Source organism: Perna viridis, chromosome 5 (assembly GCF_037379345.1).
Source record: "Perna viridis isolate PV_CMFRI_1.1 ecotype Kerala chromosome 5, ASM3737934v1, whole genome shotgun sequence".
Classification (NCBI taxonomy): Eukaryota; Metazoa; Mollusca; class Bivalvia; order Mytilida; family Mytilidae; genus Perna; species Perna viridis.
Genome location: NC_142449.1, coordinates 8,077,632 through 8,096,249, shown reverse-complemented (window position 1 = coordinate 8,096,249; position 18,618 = coordinate 8,077,632). Strand labels below are relative to the sequence as shown.

At 32.2% G+C, this 18,618-nt stretch overlaps 1 protein-coding gene across 2 annotated transcripts in view; it reads left to right on the top strand.

The window, feature by feature from the left end:
* Positions 1 to 634: 634 nt before the first annotated feature.
* The window catches only part of LOC148615824 (retinoblastoma-like protein 1), a 56,597-nt gene continuing 38,613 nt past the window's right edge, over positions 635 to 18,618 (top strand). The window contains exons 1-4 of one of the 2 annotated variants that reach the window (XM_088582454.1): positions 635 to 1,021; positions 10,814 to 10,947; positions 13,412 to 13,612; positions 13,931 to 13,995. In XM_088582454.1, the coding sequence (XP_088438580.1) occupies positions 884 to 1,021; positions 10,814 to 10,947; positions 13,412 to 13,612; positions 13,931 to 13,995 (538 nt within the window). In that variant the 5' untranslated portion in view covers positions 635 to 883. The remainder of the gene's footprint in view (positions 1,022 to 10,813; positions 10,948 to 13,411; positions 13,613 to 13,930; positions 13,996 to 18,618) is intronic. The other variant, XM_088582455.1, reaches the window with a different exon arrangement.

Genomic DNA, 18,618 nt, shown 5'->3' with positions numbered 1-18,618 from the left:
ATCTGCGCCATGAAAACTGATTTCTTCAACGTGTCAGTTTTCCTTTCCTCTTTCGTCTACCCCGGACTCGACTATTTATGAGCAACTGGGCGGGTGTTTCTAAAAAAGCAGAGGACACTTACCCTACCGGTGCACCTGGTCCATGATCCCAGTTTTTAGTGGGGTCCTAGTTGCTCATTTGCTTTTGTTACTTTGTATGTATTGTTTTAGATACTAAATATTCTTTGTTGTGTATTTCTGTTTTTCACGTATAGTCTTTGTCCCTGGATAACTTTCTTTATATTTCCGATATAACATTGGTTCCCTTGATTACTCTCTCTTACTGTCAACTAATGAGGTATTTTCAAAATAAACTTTATCTAAATATAATTATAACTGACAATTATCAAAACGAAAGTAGCAATGTTTGTATTATCTACTTTCACTTTAATGTTCTTTCTTATAAATGCCGAAATTTTCGAAAGATGTGCAAAAAGGAACCCGTACACAGTAATATGCACATATATTTTCTGTTCTTCAAACGAAAGTGAACGAAAAAAATCTTAAAACTGACTGAACTTGGCAAAGATTGAAAAATATGACAAAACGGATGTAATCGATCGTGGTGCAGAAAGCGTTTGCTGAAAATATAAACAAACAAGTCAACAAAAACAAACAGCATATATTAAGAAATGTGAATGTGTTTCCTATCGAATCACGATCGAACATTCAAAAGGAACAAAAGATAAACCTAAAAGCAAAATAATATCGACCGTTTTCATTACCATCTACATGTATGAGCAATTTAATTTCCTTGGTTTTTCCCGCCATAAGCTTTTGTTTGACATTGATTGCATGAACGGCCATTGTTGATGAAATTGATATCAGTGATTTCCCCCTGAAAATGGGCCTTTCTGAGGATGGAGATGATGCTGTTGAAACTCAGTTCGAGGAGCTCTGCCTTGACCTCAACATGGACAAGAAAGCCAAAGATGAAGCTCTCGGGAATTATCAGAGAATGTTAGAAAACTACACCCTTGAGGCATGTGTCCATGAGTTGTTGAAACTCGTTCTATGATTTGCAACCTCTTATTTTTTTTAATTGCAGTCAGTGTCCAAGGTTGTGTTAATTAAAGTACTGTATTTTGATGCTTTGGGTTATTGAAAGTTACACCAAAATCTTCATATTATTTTTTTTATTATGTCCGTTTTGTTTTTTTAAAATTTCCAATGTCAATTGAATGTTTGGACGACAGATTCCAATTTCATGATTGGAAATCTGTATGTGTAAATTTGATTGTCTAATAGTAAGTGGTTCTATAACATTAAGAATTGCAATTCATAATAGCAAGCACCGCAAAGCGGTGTGATCTATATGGTTATTACACGAATTTACTAAATTTCTCTTAAGGTTCCCATATATACTAATGAAAAAAAAGTCATGTGCCGGACGTCACAAAAAGTGACTGTCCTTCTGTAGAAAATTCATCATTCCCTTCAATCAAACATATAAAAAAAATATAGGTTAAGATTACATTACAGTAAAAATAAATTATCTTTTATGATAGTTTTCAAGTCTTTCTCTATTTTTTTACTTATTTAAAGAAGTGAATGTGATATTTTTAAAAACTTTGGGAAACATGTGAATGTACATACTTGTATGTCCACTGTTGCCAAGAACCTAACCCACCTTGGAAAAAAATATAACTCTGATTACATTATCAAAATCGAAGCATAGCTTTTCTAAGGTAGGAAAGGCAATCATTTTCTTGTTTTGAATTTGCAGCTGTCGTCTGAATTTTGTTTATGTCCCATGATATGTGTAAATTATTCCCACCATCTGTTGAGAACTGTAATATTTCCAGTATCTGTACAGATAGATCTGACCGACCAAAACTGAAATGGATGTTGCTAGAGAAGCCCTTAAGGGATAAAAAAAATATGAATTGTTGCGAAGTGCTGTAAAGTTATCGAGCATTTTGAGAGCGAGGGGAAAGGGGGTATGGGATTGGAATATTTTGGGGAGAAAAAATTTTAACTTATTCATTTATTAAAAAAAACTCCCCTATTCATTAACGAGACATATTTTCAAATAGAAACATTGATTTCACTTGCTGCTTAAATGTAAATTAAAATGTTGCACATGCAAAGCAAAAATTTTCATCCGGATCAACCCCCCTCTTTGTAATGTCCTTTATTATTTTTATGAGTCTCGCACAGACGGTACATGTATAGTAAAGCTCACAGTGCTAGCTGATTTAGGCATTGCCTACTCCATATTAGAGGAATAACATTTTGTGAATTTTCTTTTCCTGTATATTTAGAATTACTGTGGGTAAGGTTTTAAAATACCAACTGTTCCCTAAAACCCAATACTACTTTGCAGATTTCTGTTTTATTACTTGATAGTTCCAGCTGTAAGTTAGTATACATGTATCAAATAATGATGGCAAGGCTAGAGTCAATCACATTTGAATTTTTTTTATAGTAAAATTGATCTTTTAAATTTTTAGCTCACCTGGCCTAAGGCCATGTGAGTTATTACCATCACTTGGCATCCGTCATCATTGTCGTTGTTAACAATTATACAAAACTCTTCTTCTCTGAAACAACTTGACTGATTAACCAAACTTGGTATAAATGTTGCTTGGGATCTCCTGCATAGAACTGATGTGGGGATTTTTGATTTGTTGAAAAACATGGCAGCTGTTACTAAAAATAGAACATAGGGGTCAGACAGTAGCCCGAAAAATTCAGAAAAAAAGACATGCAAATTATCTGAGGAGTTTGATTGACATCGCTAAAATTTCAATACCGAAAATCGACGGACAACTACGACCCTCAAATCAAAATAAGAACCACGGTAATTTTAATTTGACAACTAAATATTATGTTGTTCTACAAGTATTTGTGAAAGATTTTATTATATAAATCGATTAGTTTTTATTTAGTTTTACTTTTAATCATCGTTTTTTATAGTAACTCTAACATAAAATAAACGTTGCAGCCTATTGCTGTTTTTAATTAACGCCCCGTTTGCAGATATCGTCAGGTTTAACTCGGAATGATTTGACACGAAAGGACAAAAGGTCTTGAAAGTAAATAATTACAAAAATAAACAATAGTGACATTGTCGTAACTTTGTAATTATATTAACAATATTTGTAATAACAGAATGTAAACACAACAACGTACTGTTGGTCATTGAAACACTTTAATCCTACACCTTCACAACTCGAATCTAACTAGCCCGGTCGCACTACGGACATTTAAACTGTACTAGCCCGAGGCTGACTATACTAGCCCAGGGCTTCGGGCTAGTGGCTAATGTCGAGGACTGGTCAGGCAGTAGTTTTTGGCATATAACTCCAAAACCGTTAGGTTTAGCCAAATTCTTTCAATAGCTGAAATGATCCTTATTATTAGGACTACAAAAGACTTCAAGGATAAAAGTTGTCAGATGAGGTCTCACTAACCACTTTTAAAGTTTCCATTACTTTACTTGTTAAACAAGTAATTTTCTATGTTTCACTGTGAATTCCCAGGACAAATGACACCTGAAAGTTGCATATCATTGCGAAGCTTGGAAAATAAGGCTTTCAAAATCATTATTCTAATGTACGATGACAGTAGAAATTCTTCACAAAATTTACTTGAATAAAAATACTGAAAATCAACATTTTTACCTTTTCTGCTAACTGACAGCATGGAGGCAAATTACTCACACATGTAAACAATATTCATACACTTTTGTAGTAAATTACATATATGATTTTAAAGTACACATCAGCTTTATTTTAACGACTTTTGATCAGAATACACACAAATAATGCACTTGCAATGCATATTTCTAGGTTCAGTATGTTTTTGGTACTACATAGAAGGGGGAGTGGCCTTAAGTTTTCAGTCAATATCTTGAAAACAGTGATAGATTAAAAGAAACTTTCAATTGTTGAAATGATCCTTATGATCAGCCCTACCAAAGACTTCTTGAGTCAAAATTGTGGGACAACTTCTTGTTAAATTTATTGCCTTTGAAAGGCAAAATTCAACCAGGTGGGTTTATGTTAATACAAAATTGAAGTCATCACTACAGAAGTTTTATGGTTGTCATCATGAACTTGTGGATCGTTATGGTGTATCCATCTGCACCATGAAAACTGATTCATTCAACGGGTCATAGTTTTCCTTTCCTCGTTTGTCTACCCCGGACTTGACTTTTTATGAGCAACTCAGCAGGTGTTTCTAGAAAAACAGAGGACGCTTACTCTATTGGTGCACCTGGACCATGCACCTAGTTTTTAGTGGAGTCCGAGTTGCTCATTTGCTTTTGTTACTTAGTATGTATGATATTAGTTACTTTATGTTCTTTGTTGTGTATGTCTGTTTTGCAAGTCTGGTCTTTGTCCCTGGATTACATTCTTTTGATTACTGCGATAACCTTGGTTTCCTTGATTACTCTTTCAGCTCCTGGAAGCCTCTTATTTTAATCTGTTTTCAAAAGGGGACTTTTTGTGTAATCCAATATTCCTGTGTCTATAATCAAAGTCAGGTATTTTTGTTATCTGTACAATTTTAATGTTTATTTGATATAAAAATATCAAAATATTCATTGATGATAAATTAGAATACTTTGTAACTTCCATTTTTTATGTAATCATATGATTGAAAGCCATAAATATCTGTGTAACAGACTTCTGAATCAAGGGTATGAGGCAATGCATCTAAAAAGGTCGCTTACCCAATTCTTTTTTAGATATCAGCCCTTGGTTAAAAAATACCCAGTTTCTTTTAAAATAATCAGTAGTGATTGTTTTTTGTAAATTGTTCTTTGTGCTGATGTGACTGGTGATTTACAGATGATGATGCAGTAGCATGCTAATGCTATTTAATCACCACTGGTACATTGTATACTTACTCTGTAATGGAAAGTAGAGGTTTAACACACTGTAAAACCAAGATTTAAACCATCGTTTTGTTTGATACATGTATGCTTGTACCAAGTCTAGACCATTGTGATACCAGCTGCTCTGGTGGTGTAATATCTATTTTGCCAGATTTATTTTAGACTTGACTTGATTATGAATCGGATAAGTGTTTGGTAATTTTGTTGTTACCCTTATATATGAAACTTTTGTTTTCATCCTGAATATGAGTCTCCATTCTTTGCTGGATTGGCACTAGGTACACAGGGATTGCGCTGGGCTTCGCCAATGTCGCAATTTGTGATTTTTTTATTTAATGCGGCAACAGAAATAACCAGTGGGCGATTTTCTTGGCGCCTAGGTTTTGTATATTAAAATTGACATGGTTTGTCAGCAACCAATATTCTCTCCAATTTTACAATTGTGTTGACACCTGGTCAAAGTTAATTGACCATAACCAATTTATGACTGTAGCCAATCAAAGGTAATTAGACCAGATGACTGTGACTCACAATATCCTCCAAGGAGATGTCAATCAGATGTAAAATATATTATTGAGTCACTCAAAATCTCACCATCTGGTCAAAGGAAAACACAATCTTGGCCATGTGCACATGGGTACATACACGTTTCAAGGCTCTGTTATACCATATGATACATTCAGAAACAGATTTACCTTACAGCAGAATAAATTAAATCAATTAAAAATGGTGTCTAAAATACTTCGAAATGCAAGAATTGATATGGATGACATTTGTTGACACTTTTGTCATATGCCTTTTTTGGCTGGAAAATTGGTAAACAAATATATGGGGATTCCCAAATTCTAATTAAGGAAATACTGAAGGCATTAAGTCATAATATTCAGATAAAGAGATTTAGAGATAATTGAAAAGGGACACAATTAATGGTCCATGGTAGTTTGCTAGAAATTTTATCACTTGAAAAAAGAATCAAGTTTGTTGAAAATTTATGATTAAAAAAATAAAATTATATTTTAAGATAAACTTAATTAGACCACAAAGGTCAACATGTTTTAAAATCAGGGACTATATGAGCATAGTAATATAAGTAAGTCCTTGATAGAAATAAAGCACCTGTATCTGGAGTAATACTTTATTATTCTGCATACTAATGGTTTTAGATCCTGACAGACTAGAGCTAAAAACCTGCTTTATACATGCGTCAAGGATGAATCTTGGATACAAGTTTGTTATGAATGAAGGGGATATTTTGTTGAATTTACAAAGATAACTCATCACTGGACTTAATACTGTCATATTTTACAAAGATAACTCATCACTGGACTTAATACTGTCATATTTTAAAAAAAATTAGAAAAAAAAAATTTATGTCATCCATTTTTGGCTCTAATTTCTGAAAATTGGTGACAAAAAATGGTAGCAGGCAGTTTTTCTGGTGACAGAATTTTGAAAGCCGGAGCAGCCCCTGGGACAGTATAGAATTCAAACTCTGACTGAATGTTTTCAGAAAAATTCAGTGTTCTGACAGGATAATGAGAAATATTCAATTGTAAGCTTGGTATGGCAGGGATCTCCATGGATCAAAATGAACACATGGCTCACTCTCCGGTTGGACAATTTTCATCGTGGTGCATGTGCTTTCGCACGGAAAATAACTTGCCAAAAAAAGTATGATAAGGTTGAATGTGACATATTTAATAGCACAAGCTACAACGTAGAAAATCAACAATGGTATTTTTTTCTGTCAGTATTGTCTAATTCAATTATATTCAAGTAAAGTTTTTCCTTCTCTAGGCTTGACCATAGGTCCACAGCTCTAGAAAAATTAAAACCATTGGTAGATGTGGTCATTTTGTTGATACCATTAAACCATGTGCATTTAACAAGTTCTTATAATTTAACCACAAGAATTTAGACTATAAAATGTGGTTTTTGTCCAAATTGTGTCATTAAACAATCCTTTAGAACTTTTGGAAGTCAATCCATCGCATTTTCATAAAAGTTAGTCAAATTGAACTGCTTTGGTCTGTTGGATAATTGCCGAGATCGTTAAGACATTGTTGTATAAATTAAGATTGTTTTCCTCCCTCTCCGATCACATCAAATTGAATTAAACTCTTGATACTTTCAATATTTTATGAAATGAAAAGTTTTCAAATTGTGTTCATTTGAAAAAAAAAAACAGTGGAAATCATTCCGCTTTCTTTCATCGTATTGATTTTGCCAATGGTGGTAATCGTAAATTTGACAGATCTGAGATGTGTTTACACATGTGTTTCACACCCTGACACATTTTAACTCCGGAAATTATCAATCAAAACATTGAAATTACCGTTAGAATAAACATGGGCGCCAATCATATAGATTTATGACAGGTATAGGTGATTAATAAACAAGAGTAATTGGGAAATACAGTGCCGATTTGCAATGCATTAAGCAAATTTGAATACATGGCGCACTCCAAACGAACATGTGCCACTCATTTTGAATTTATGGTGCAAGGAAAGTAACATGTGACGCAGCACCATGCAAAAAGAGGCCATGGAGAACCCTGTATGGTCACTTGGAATTTTTTGCTGTGTTATTACAATTATCTATTTATATGATTCAAGATGTACTGAATTCAGAACTACTTTCATTTGACAGCTTTTCTCATGTATAAATTTTGGTGTGTTCCCATTTCGCCTTAGCTGTGAATAACAGTTAAAAGTAGGTAAAAAAGTACTAAGGCGAAATGGGAATTTTTATATTTTTATGTTGTAAAAACAAAACACTAAACAAATGTGGTGTTGTTAGAATGATTAAGGCAAAATAATTATAAAATCAATTTTTATAGGCTTTTTTTCTTTTTTAAGCCACTAATTTAAAATATCTGAATACTTTTCAAGTTATGATTGGTCTTAATAAAAATTCATTTAAAAAAATACTGATAATATATATATATATTTTGTTTCATATTTTAGTACACATACAATTTAGGGACTATTAAAAAAAAAAATAAGTTGGAAAATGAGGTATGATTTTTTTTTTAAAAACAAATCTAATGACTGTATATGTATATGATTGAATAGTTACTATCGAAGTACTGATTAAACATGTACACATATAATTGAGAATTAACTTATACATAAAGACAAAATCACTTTGGAGATTTAGAAGACATGGACTTTGGAGATGCAGCCCCACCATCTCGAAGCTTCACTGATTGTTATATATGGTCTATGAACCTTCACAATTGTGACCGCTGACCTCAGCCTGATACTGTCTTCTGCTGTTTTTAATTTTGTTCTGCAGGAATCATGCTTTTATTACGATTTTGCTCATTCTTTGTTGTATGTTTCATATGAACATTTTAATTTGCCTCTTCATTGTTTTATGCTTATAAATATTTGGATGTGCTTCTCTGAGTTAAGTTGCTGTCAAAGTTGTCAGTCATATCATATTTATTTTGAATTTTGTTCTTTAATAGTATCCATAAAAAAGGTGATTTAAAACAGAAAATGAAAAAGCCATTCATAAAAAAATATTAAGACAAAAACCACTTAAACACATCACAAAATAAAAATAAATAAATTGACAAAAAATATCAACAAGCCATACAAAGATTTACATATACTTGTGTATATTAGGTTTAAATGCTATAAAAACACAACTTGCACTTAAAATCACATGTTTACACAAGTTCCCATGTCGCCTTAGTTCACTCCAAAGTTTACTAAGGCGAAATGGGGATAATTTTATTGTACCGAATTTGACAGCTAAGGCGAAATGGGAACAAGCCTAAATTTTGAGGTCACATTACTGTAATGCTAATAACTATTATACGAAACTAATGTTTTAGCATTATAGTGGTTTAAAATTTTGGTGGTAGTTTAGATACATGTAAATGTATACTACAATTTTACTGTAGAAACAACTGAATATTTCATCTCATCAGTTGCATACACCTGTACATCTTGAAATACAGTGTTCTCATGAAGTGCTGGTGCATACCTGTTAACCCTCCCACATTAGAGCACTGTCTTCCAAGAAGAGTGTCTTTTGCTTTTGAGGCTGAAAGCTTCCACTTTGAAAGATTTCTTTCCCATTTTATATATGTAGGTCTCACTAACCACTTATAGTGTTTTCATTACTTAACATGTTTAAAAAAGTAATTTTCAAAGATTTGCAGTGATTTCCCAGGACAAATGGCATCTTAAAGTTGTATGTCATTGCAAAGCTTGGAAAATTACGCTGTCAAAATCCATGTGTTTATCTTTTCTTCTAACTGACAGCAAGAAAGTAAATTACAAATATGATTTTGAAGTACACATTTACAGCTTTATTTTGATTGCTTTTACAATGCAAAAATCTAGGTTCAGCATGTTTTTTGTGCTATACATAGGGGTGGCCATTTGACCCAGAAGTAGTAAATGAGACCATACATTAAGCTGCCATTGAAATTAAAAAAATTCCTGTCCAAAAGACCATTTGAAGAAGGCCAAATGCACATGCATTCCCTGAAATGGGCATCCTTTCGTGAAAAATCCTATGAACAAAATTATTGTTAGGATTTCCATTTCTTTTTTACTACTCTGCTGATGGATTTGAATGAAACTTTCATAGAATCCTCTTTACATATTCCCAGTTTGCACCTCCTATTTAAGATTTTGATCCAAATTAGTATGGAGGTTAAAAGGTGCATGTCAGGGTTCTCCATGAGCTATTTTAGCATGGGGGGCCACCAAGGTTGAATTGTCATTAGCCAGAATTAACTTTCACAATTATCGGCTTCATATTAGTGTATGCTTTAGAAACCCATCAATTGCTGACTCAGATTATATAAACCAATTATTCATAATAACAAATTTACCACTGAAGCCAATCTGAAGATAATTATGACATTGCCAATTTAAAGGGAAGTGTCACTCAGATGAAAATATGTATAGTGAGCCAATTGAAACTTACTTTAGTCATTTATAACTCAATTATGGTCAAATGAATGTGGCTGTTTTAATTGCAAAGTTAAATGAAGGTTGCATATTAAGGCATTTTCAACATAAAGAAACTGATTTACCTAATCAAAGGACATATAAAATCCTCAAAACAATATTTATTCCAGGTAATACTTGCCAAAAACCTAAAACACTGAATTAAATAATAAAATGGCTGGCTTTTGTTTACACTGCCATGCTGTTTTCTTGTGTATCTTCCTCCAGTGTCAGGAGAACACATGATTTTTGGCTGGAAAATAGAAGTCTACATATAGTTCAAATATCAGGATAAAGAAATCTGGACTGTTCAACTTTTATGTGTATGCTTTAATCCATTTTAGTACTTATTTCATGACTGTAGATAGAGTTTCTGTCATGGATGGACTTACTATTAATAACTCTCCCCCATGTCAACTTCTTTCGTTCATGCATATGATTTTTGTTGTTCTTACATGTATATGCTGTTTTTAATTAAATGACTTCCTGAAATTGGTGATTGGCATTATTTCTGGCAACATATTTTTGAAGACCAGAGTAATTTATGTACATAATATTTATGAATGCTAATAAACAAAAGTTACAATGACTAGAAAAAATAGTTAGGGAATAATGCACTTATGAAATTATGAAATAATTGAATAAATATTTAATTCCAACAAAATCTGAAAACAATAAAATGGAAAATTGTCTGCATCAGTGATATTTGTGTCATGAAATTTTTCCTTATGGTTAATTTTTTATCAAATAGTTGGAGTACAGGGTATCAAGTTAGTGAGCATAGCTCACAGCTTTGAACAAAAAAATATGAAAGAAGTATCAATCCCCTGTATTATCTTTATGAAAGACCTTGAATATTCTGATGAGAAATGTGTAAGAAACGTTTATTGTAATGTTTGTTTATGCACTTGCATTCATGAATGATTATCAGTATTTGATTAATTTTTTATTGTAGGGAAACCAGTTACATTGGTTGGTATGTTCTCTGTATGAAGCATGCAGGAGAAGTGTGATTCCAACAGTTGGGAGAGGAACAGTAGAAGGGAATTGTGTATCATTGACAAGATTATTACGCTCCTCCAAATTCAGGTAACTTCATAGACCTTTTCTGGTGGTGTCAAGATACATGGTATATTAGTGCATCTTGATATTTTAGAGGTCTAGTGCACAAATATCAAAATCCAGAAAACATGGATTTTTAAGGTGCAATTTAAATTCAGAATACATATTTTAGATATGTTTTTCTTCTTGTATCTGATTGGGAAATACAGAATCTACTAAAATACTCAAGGCAGTTAATTTTTGGGAAGGCACACAAAACTTGTGATGAAAACTGATCATTTGTATTTCATTATGATACCATAGCTACAGATTTTTATGAATATCTGTCATTTTTATGGATCTCCATAATGTAAGGATTTGAAAAATGTATACGTTATATAAGGAAAAGATATTGGATTTGTTTGTTGAGTGTTTAAATATAGCTTTATGTTCAAAAATTGAGATTAAATTATTTATATATCCTATCAATCTTAAGTTGGAAGCAGTTTTAATAAACTGTTTAATATTTCAACATTCTTTGCATTTTGATTTTAAAATTGAATCTGTTGTAAGAAGAATCCTATGATGTGCACTACTGGGCATTTTGTTTTGGTGAGGAAAAATTTTAAAATGAGAAAACAAGTTTTGTTTAACTGATAGAAAATACTTAGAATGATTGATAGAAAACTGATGTCTGGGATTTATAATGTATGATAATATGAAAATGCATCAGTGAAAGATGTTGAGGAATAGACTGAACTTCTTCTTGTAACATATCTTTATTATTTAAGGTAGATCTGTAGGGAATTTTAACTGTTTCACATAATTTTAAAAAAATGGTATATAAAATTGTTTTTCAATATAAGAACACTTATCTAACATAATTTCATATTTCAAGAAGAAAATTGGGGATCACTGCACTTTTTCTCTTAAAAATTGAAAAGGCTAAAATTTCCATTACATTTCTATAGTAGCTGCAATACCACAATTATGTCGTCTCAGTATTCAGCCAGATCTTTACCCCAACATGAAGCCCAGGAGAAAATACAGAAACGTGGTAGAATATAAAAAAGATATTTTCATGAAAAAATTGTATGAACAGTAAGGAACCAAAAGTATTTAATTTGAAAGCTGGCAGCCCATATATGTATATTTTATGGGGCACTTAAGGCATAGGGTGGCCACAGAAAAATTGATGTTTGAAAAAATATCCCCTTTTTGAGCCTTAATTTAAGGACTGAAACACCGCATGACATGGTGGTTTTTATTCCAAAATTGAAAAGCTATATGGGTGTATTTTAGCAACATGGTGTTAGATTAAAGAAATTTCATCTGGATCTATATTAAGATTTTAGTGGAAGTGAGGACCCCTCATGTGGAAACAGCATTGTGAATAATTGCGCTATTGTATCCTAGAACATTTTCTCAGTAATTGTCTCCCTTTTGAAAGAGGGTTTGAAAAATGTATTTAATTTTACTATTTATAGGTTTATACCAAAATTGTAAGACTACCATATTCTTCCGTGTATTACACGCATCTGTGTATTCCGCGCACCCCCTTCTTGGCAAGGGAGTTCGGCGAAAAAAGTTAATTTCCATGTAAAATGTGCACTGGGAAGCGAGGAAAAATCACCAGTGAAGACCACATTGAGATGAAAGGATTCCGGTAAATTCCCTGAAATGCGTATCTTTTCAACATTAATCTTTCAAATAAAAGTATTTTCTGTTTCCCTGTATTTGCAAGCCATTTATTAATTAAAATAGTTTATAAATAGCGATGTATTGGATCTGATACAGCTGAAATGTTTACATTTCCTGTCAGGTAATTCACTAAAACAATGGCGTCAAGTCCGACCGTTTATAAAAAGATGTTTTAATTTGCCAAGTTGTGTATTGATATCTGACATCTGGAAACAGTTCATCAAGCGGATTAAAGGATTAGTAATAATTGTTTCACCTTATGAATTGATCTTTTGTTATTTGATAATTAAATGATATTGGGCCCGAGGACAGGTTGGCACTCCCGGTATTGTGTATTTAATGCTCCACCGCACTCAGGTGAAGACATTATAATTAGATGACTTGATTTGAGAGAACAATAAGAAGTTAGTCTTGGTTTTTCGTACAAACTATGAAATGCAAGGAAACGGCATTGATGGATGAAATAACTATTAAATAGCAATAAAACTTTATTTGTTTATTTCACATAAAACTGTTCTCAATAATACAATGGCTTGATGTTGTCTTTAGTTGACGACTTTGGTTCTGATTCTCGAAAATTACAGACCTGAAAATTATGTCTCTAGAAAAAAAAGCTAGACACTCATTGTTTTGGTGTATACCGCGCATCCTTCTTGAGCAAAAAAAATTGGAAAAAAGTGTGCGGTATACACGGAAGAATACGGTATTGTAAATACATACTTAGGTATGATTTTGCAAGATGACAGGATTGAATGTTGCATGTAATAGGTATGGTCTACCTTAAGTAAAGATAATTGCTTTTTCTTTTCAGTTTAATACAGTTTTTTAATAAGATGAAAAAATGGTCTGATATGGCTAACCTTAGAAAGGAGTTTAGGGATAAAATTGACAGACTGGAAAGAAACTTTGCTGTTTCTACTGTCATCTTCAAAAAGTTTGAGCCAATTTTCTTAGACATATTCAGGAACCCATTAGATGAACCAGCTAAACAGAATAGAAGTAGAAAACAGAGGTAAATTTTGTTGTTGAACTAAACAACCTTGTTTAATACTTGACTTTTTAATTGAAAATTTAATTTCCCATTATTTAAAAATAAAATGATTGAAGTATGTCAGATATAGTATGAACATGGCTGCAGTTTTCTTCTAATATTTAATACAATACACAGATAGTAGTATTTTCACTGAAAATTTTAAGAAAGCTCCATATTAATGGAAAAAACCAACCTAGGCTTGTTCTAGGATAAATAAAGAGACAAAGATATGTGCTGTTAAGGACATAAATAGTGTTTTGTTGTTTTGAAATGTAATAATATTGATTCTTTTTGCAGGCGATTACCGTGTTCATCCTCAGAAGTGTTTAACTTTTGTTGGACTATGTTCATCCATGTTAAAGGTAACCTTTATTTTATTATGTTCTTTATTAATGATGAATTTGTGTTACACAAGAGTGAATCACTTTAAAACCCTAGTTCAATTTGTTAGAAACATCATATCAACGATTAAGAGTGCTTCACAGGGAGTGGTTTTTGACACCTGTCATTTTTTATTGATTTGTGTAATAAAAGAAATAAAGCTTGACCTTAAATTTAATGAATTTTTGATAATACAAAAATATCAACACATTTATTTACTTAGAAATAAATAATTAAAATGGTCGTAAGAAGTTTGTAGAACACATTGTTTAGTTACAATTTGTGTATACATAATACAATTTAGAATACTTTATTTGAAAATGAAAGTAATTGAAATATTATAATTCTAACTACCTGTTAATCAACCAAAGCATAGTTCATAAAAAAGGTTTTATTTTTCCATATTTATCCTGTTTTAAATGAAAAGGCAAGTAATTTACAATTTTTTACTCAATTTTTCTGAGATAAAGTACCTTACGTTGGTGTTTATGTACCATAGTAAATTCATATATGAATAAAAGTTGTTCATCATTGAAATAAGTCTTACTGTATTCAGACACTAAAAACACCAAAATTATATATGAAAATAATATTGCATTAATTGTAATGAGACTTTATTTGTACCCCTGCTCGGAAGAAAGAAAATATACTATTTTACCCTAGTCCATGTCTGTGTGTCTGTGTTTCCACATTTTCCTCAGCAACTACTCATCACAGCGACTTAAGTACAGTCTTCCCATTGGTATGTCATATGGTCAGATTCATTTTAGAAAAAATTGACTATAACTTCCTGTTTACCAAGGATTTGGTTTACTTTTTTAACTTTATGTTTTTGCAAGTTTAAATTTTCTTAACACTACTCATCTTAGCGGCTTGAAATTTAATCACATTCTTTTTATAATGAGATCCATTTTCACAAAAAATTGACAACAACTTCCTGTTTACCAAGGACTTGGTTTATGTTCCTAACATCATGATTGAAAGCAAGGCTATCACTACTGAGCCAACACTCTTAGATGTCTTCTTTTTTCTATTGTGTAAACTGTGTGGTAGGCTTCGAGCAAGCTTTTGCAAGGATAATTATTTTGTTCTACTTCAAGCCCTACCCAAATGAAATTTATTTCATTCACTCATCTATTAAACCAGTTAACGTGAAACTGTCTATTGATATAAACTTCCAAAAATATTTCTGATGGTTGGTAAGCACTTTTAGACAGACATCTGGTGTTAAAAAGTAGAGTTATCATGTTTTCCTTGAAGATTTATAAATTGAAACATGCTGAATAATTTTTTTTTTGACGATCTATGATTCTCCAGGAGAGGTGAATTAAATGCTTCACACATCTTATAGAATCATCATGCACTTCCACAGAAATGAGAAATTGCATTAAGACATTTAATTGACCCATATGATATAATTTTACCTTGAAGGGTGTGTCTAATTTTTTAAATTTTTTTGCCAATATGGGATTGATTTTAAGTGTTAAGATTAGTTAAAAAGAAAAAAAATCCTTTCATCAGCCTCTGATTTAGATTTCTGTAATAAAAGTTTTATTTTAAATCTGATTGAGTGGAATGCAGTTTAAATTAAGGTTTTAGCAGACAACTGGCATTGTATATAAACTTAGTATTAAAATTGAAATCTTTAGATTCTACCAATTGATTAGAGTTATCTTTCTTGATATAGAAAAATAAACAAAAATATATGATGTCCTCAATCTAGGTTTTGTCATCAAAATTGAAAAGCCATGACAAGACAGAAGTCAAGGCTGTGAAGTGACTTTTTTCGCTAAGCAAAATTTATGAACCCAATATACAGATAAAAGGGGTATAGAAATGCTGGCTGTCTTTGTGTAATTGACAAATTGATATCAGTTGCTTGATGTTAATCCTGGTCACATTTTCATAAATTTTCTCAAACCACCAGTATGTGAAACCTCCACTAGCCAACTCCTCAAAGGCAAGTAAAAATTACATCTGGCTAGTGCTAATTTTTGAGTACTTGCTAAGGTGGCAAGAGCTTGTTTCCTGACTAGTATTGAAATTACCCTAATCAATACAGCTCTATCTAAACCTGAGCACTTTTACCTAACAGCATATCATGCTCAATGTTTATGGGTTGTACTGAAAACCATGTTGGCTGGTGTTACTTTATTTTGGCTAGTTAAAATGGAAAGTTACTTGCCGATTTGGTGAGAAGAATAAATAAAAGAAGGGTTTCACACTGCTCACTATTTAAAAGACCATAAAAAAATTAGCAAATGTATAATTTTATGGTTATGTCATTATTGACGTCATTGTAAACACTATATTTCTTGGAAAGAACTGGAGTTTAAGTGAGTAGATCTTTATGAAATTATATCACAAGGTTCTATTCCACTAGAAGAAAGCTAGAACTCATTTAAGGGTTATGTCCTTTACCATTTAAAAATCAGGGCTGAAAATGAATTTTCATAATGATTTTCCCATAGTTTCAACAAAATTTGACTGCAAATTGTGCTCTAGAGATCATGTAGATTGTGAATCTTTCCCTTTACCCATGTTAAAGTGACACAAAGTTCGAGATTTTTTTAATAATCTTCATAAATGTAGTGTAAACAGGTCTGAAGAAAGTTAGGCATATAAATCTGTAGCGTAAACAGGTCTGAAGAAAGTTGGGCATATAAATCTGTCTCTAATTTTTACTGACAGTTTTAACTGTTTTTTTTTTAGTCCTGGTCAATAATTGTCAAATGGTCATTAAAGATCAATATGGGTCTGTTGAATTTGTACTAAATTTTTCTATCAATTTTTATTACCCTTTGAAAGCTTACAGATTCTCATCATGGCCATTTGATATTTTGAGACAAGCTTTACATAGTTGTGCCCTATCATGTTTCCTTGTTTTATTTTGACCGTATGTTTTTTTGAATGTTGAGCATGGAGTCTTGCTCACAGTCTTTAGCTCATCTGGACTGTTGGTCTCAGTGAGCTTATGCCATCAGTTGGCATCCATCATTCTTAAACTTTTCGCAAATTACACGAAAACCCCTTGACCAGACTTAGCAGATATGATGTATGCAAGAGCCCAGACCCAGCTAAACTCAATATTTTTTTTTTACTGGACCTTCAGAACTTTTACCAGGCCTACAGTCAGAGTTGAATAAGATATGAAGGGGTAACCAAAACCATATATCTAGGGACAGGAAAACCAAGGCAACTGTAAACATATATTCTTTTTCTTATCTCTTGATTTGTCCAAATAAGCGAAATCAGTAATAAATGGTTGTATGTATGCTTATTGTTGTCATCTCTGTTTGCAAAGACCCTATGATTAGGTAATAAAACTATTGTATCCACTGTTGTATGGTATAAACATAAAACCCTTTAACCTGTCTGACCTACATTGTATTGTGTTGAGCACAGAATGTGAAACCTCTAATCCATTTATGGATTAGTGAAACCTCATCCAAAACTTGAAGAACTGTTGGTGAAATGTAGTCAGATCCATCACAATGTAACTTGTTTCAGTTAAAAAAATGAATGGAAGCATAAAATATGTCAGTTTTTGACTATACAGAATAAGAAAATCAACTATGAAGGCATTGAAGAAATTATTCTTACTTTGCAAATTTCAGCAATTTTAGGTACAGTGACTTCCCATTTGTCATTTATTTTCCCCTCACCTGCTTTTCCCTGGTAAGCCTTCCATATTTGAATTTTCTTTCAGCCTGCTTGGTCTGCCGAACAGGGCAGTCTTTTTTTCTTTTCATGGGACAGACCCTTCTTAGTAATGTAGATGGAAACTCATCAGTTCAAAATGTAGTTGCAAATACTAATCAAAGTACTCGTTTACTGAATCAATTTATATCGATTGTTTGAGTTTTAACGCCTTAAATAATCATCCTATTACAATAATATGGGATAAAAGGAAAGCAAGGGAATCAAATTCAAACTTTACTCAACATAAGGTTACTTCTATAAATGGTTAATACTGAACTCTTCGTTATTTTTGATTTCACCGCTTGATTATGAAAGACATTTTAAAAACACACACATCAAAATTCATAGTGCATCATGCGTCATTTTGCGTAATATTCAGGTTGGATATCGGTTTACATGGAACACCTAGATGAATGAACACAAAACTCTCCGCCATAGTGCTTAATTGAACTACAAACTACTAATTAGCCTTTACCAGTTTTTTTTTTAATTATTATTTTCAGGTCGAAATTCAATTCTTCGACCTCCAGGTCGAAACTGTCTGTTAAATTATTCAAACTTAAGCCACAATCATTTAAATCATATCTTTTAAGACATGTTCTTCTCAACTAGATATCTTTCTCGGTTGATAAGTTTTATAGCTCAAATGCTGCTAGTCATATACATTTATGTGTCATGTAAAAGCGCTGAGTTTCTGGGGACCCTATCCAGAGACATGTACATTAACATAAACGATATAATCACAGGGGCTTGCTCCCAGTATCAGATATACAGCCCGACTAGTATATAACATGAAAAGGGGGATCCCAGATTTGGGATTAACTAGCTTCAACTCATTTCCCACTAATAAAATCAAACATATTACTATTTACTGCTCTGCAACCAAACTAATAAATAAACAC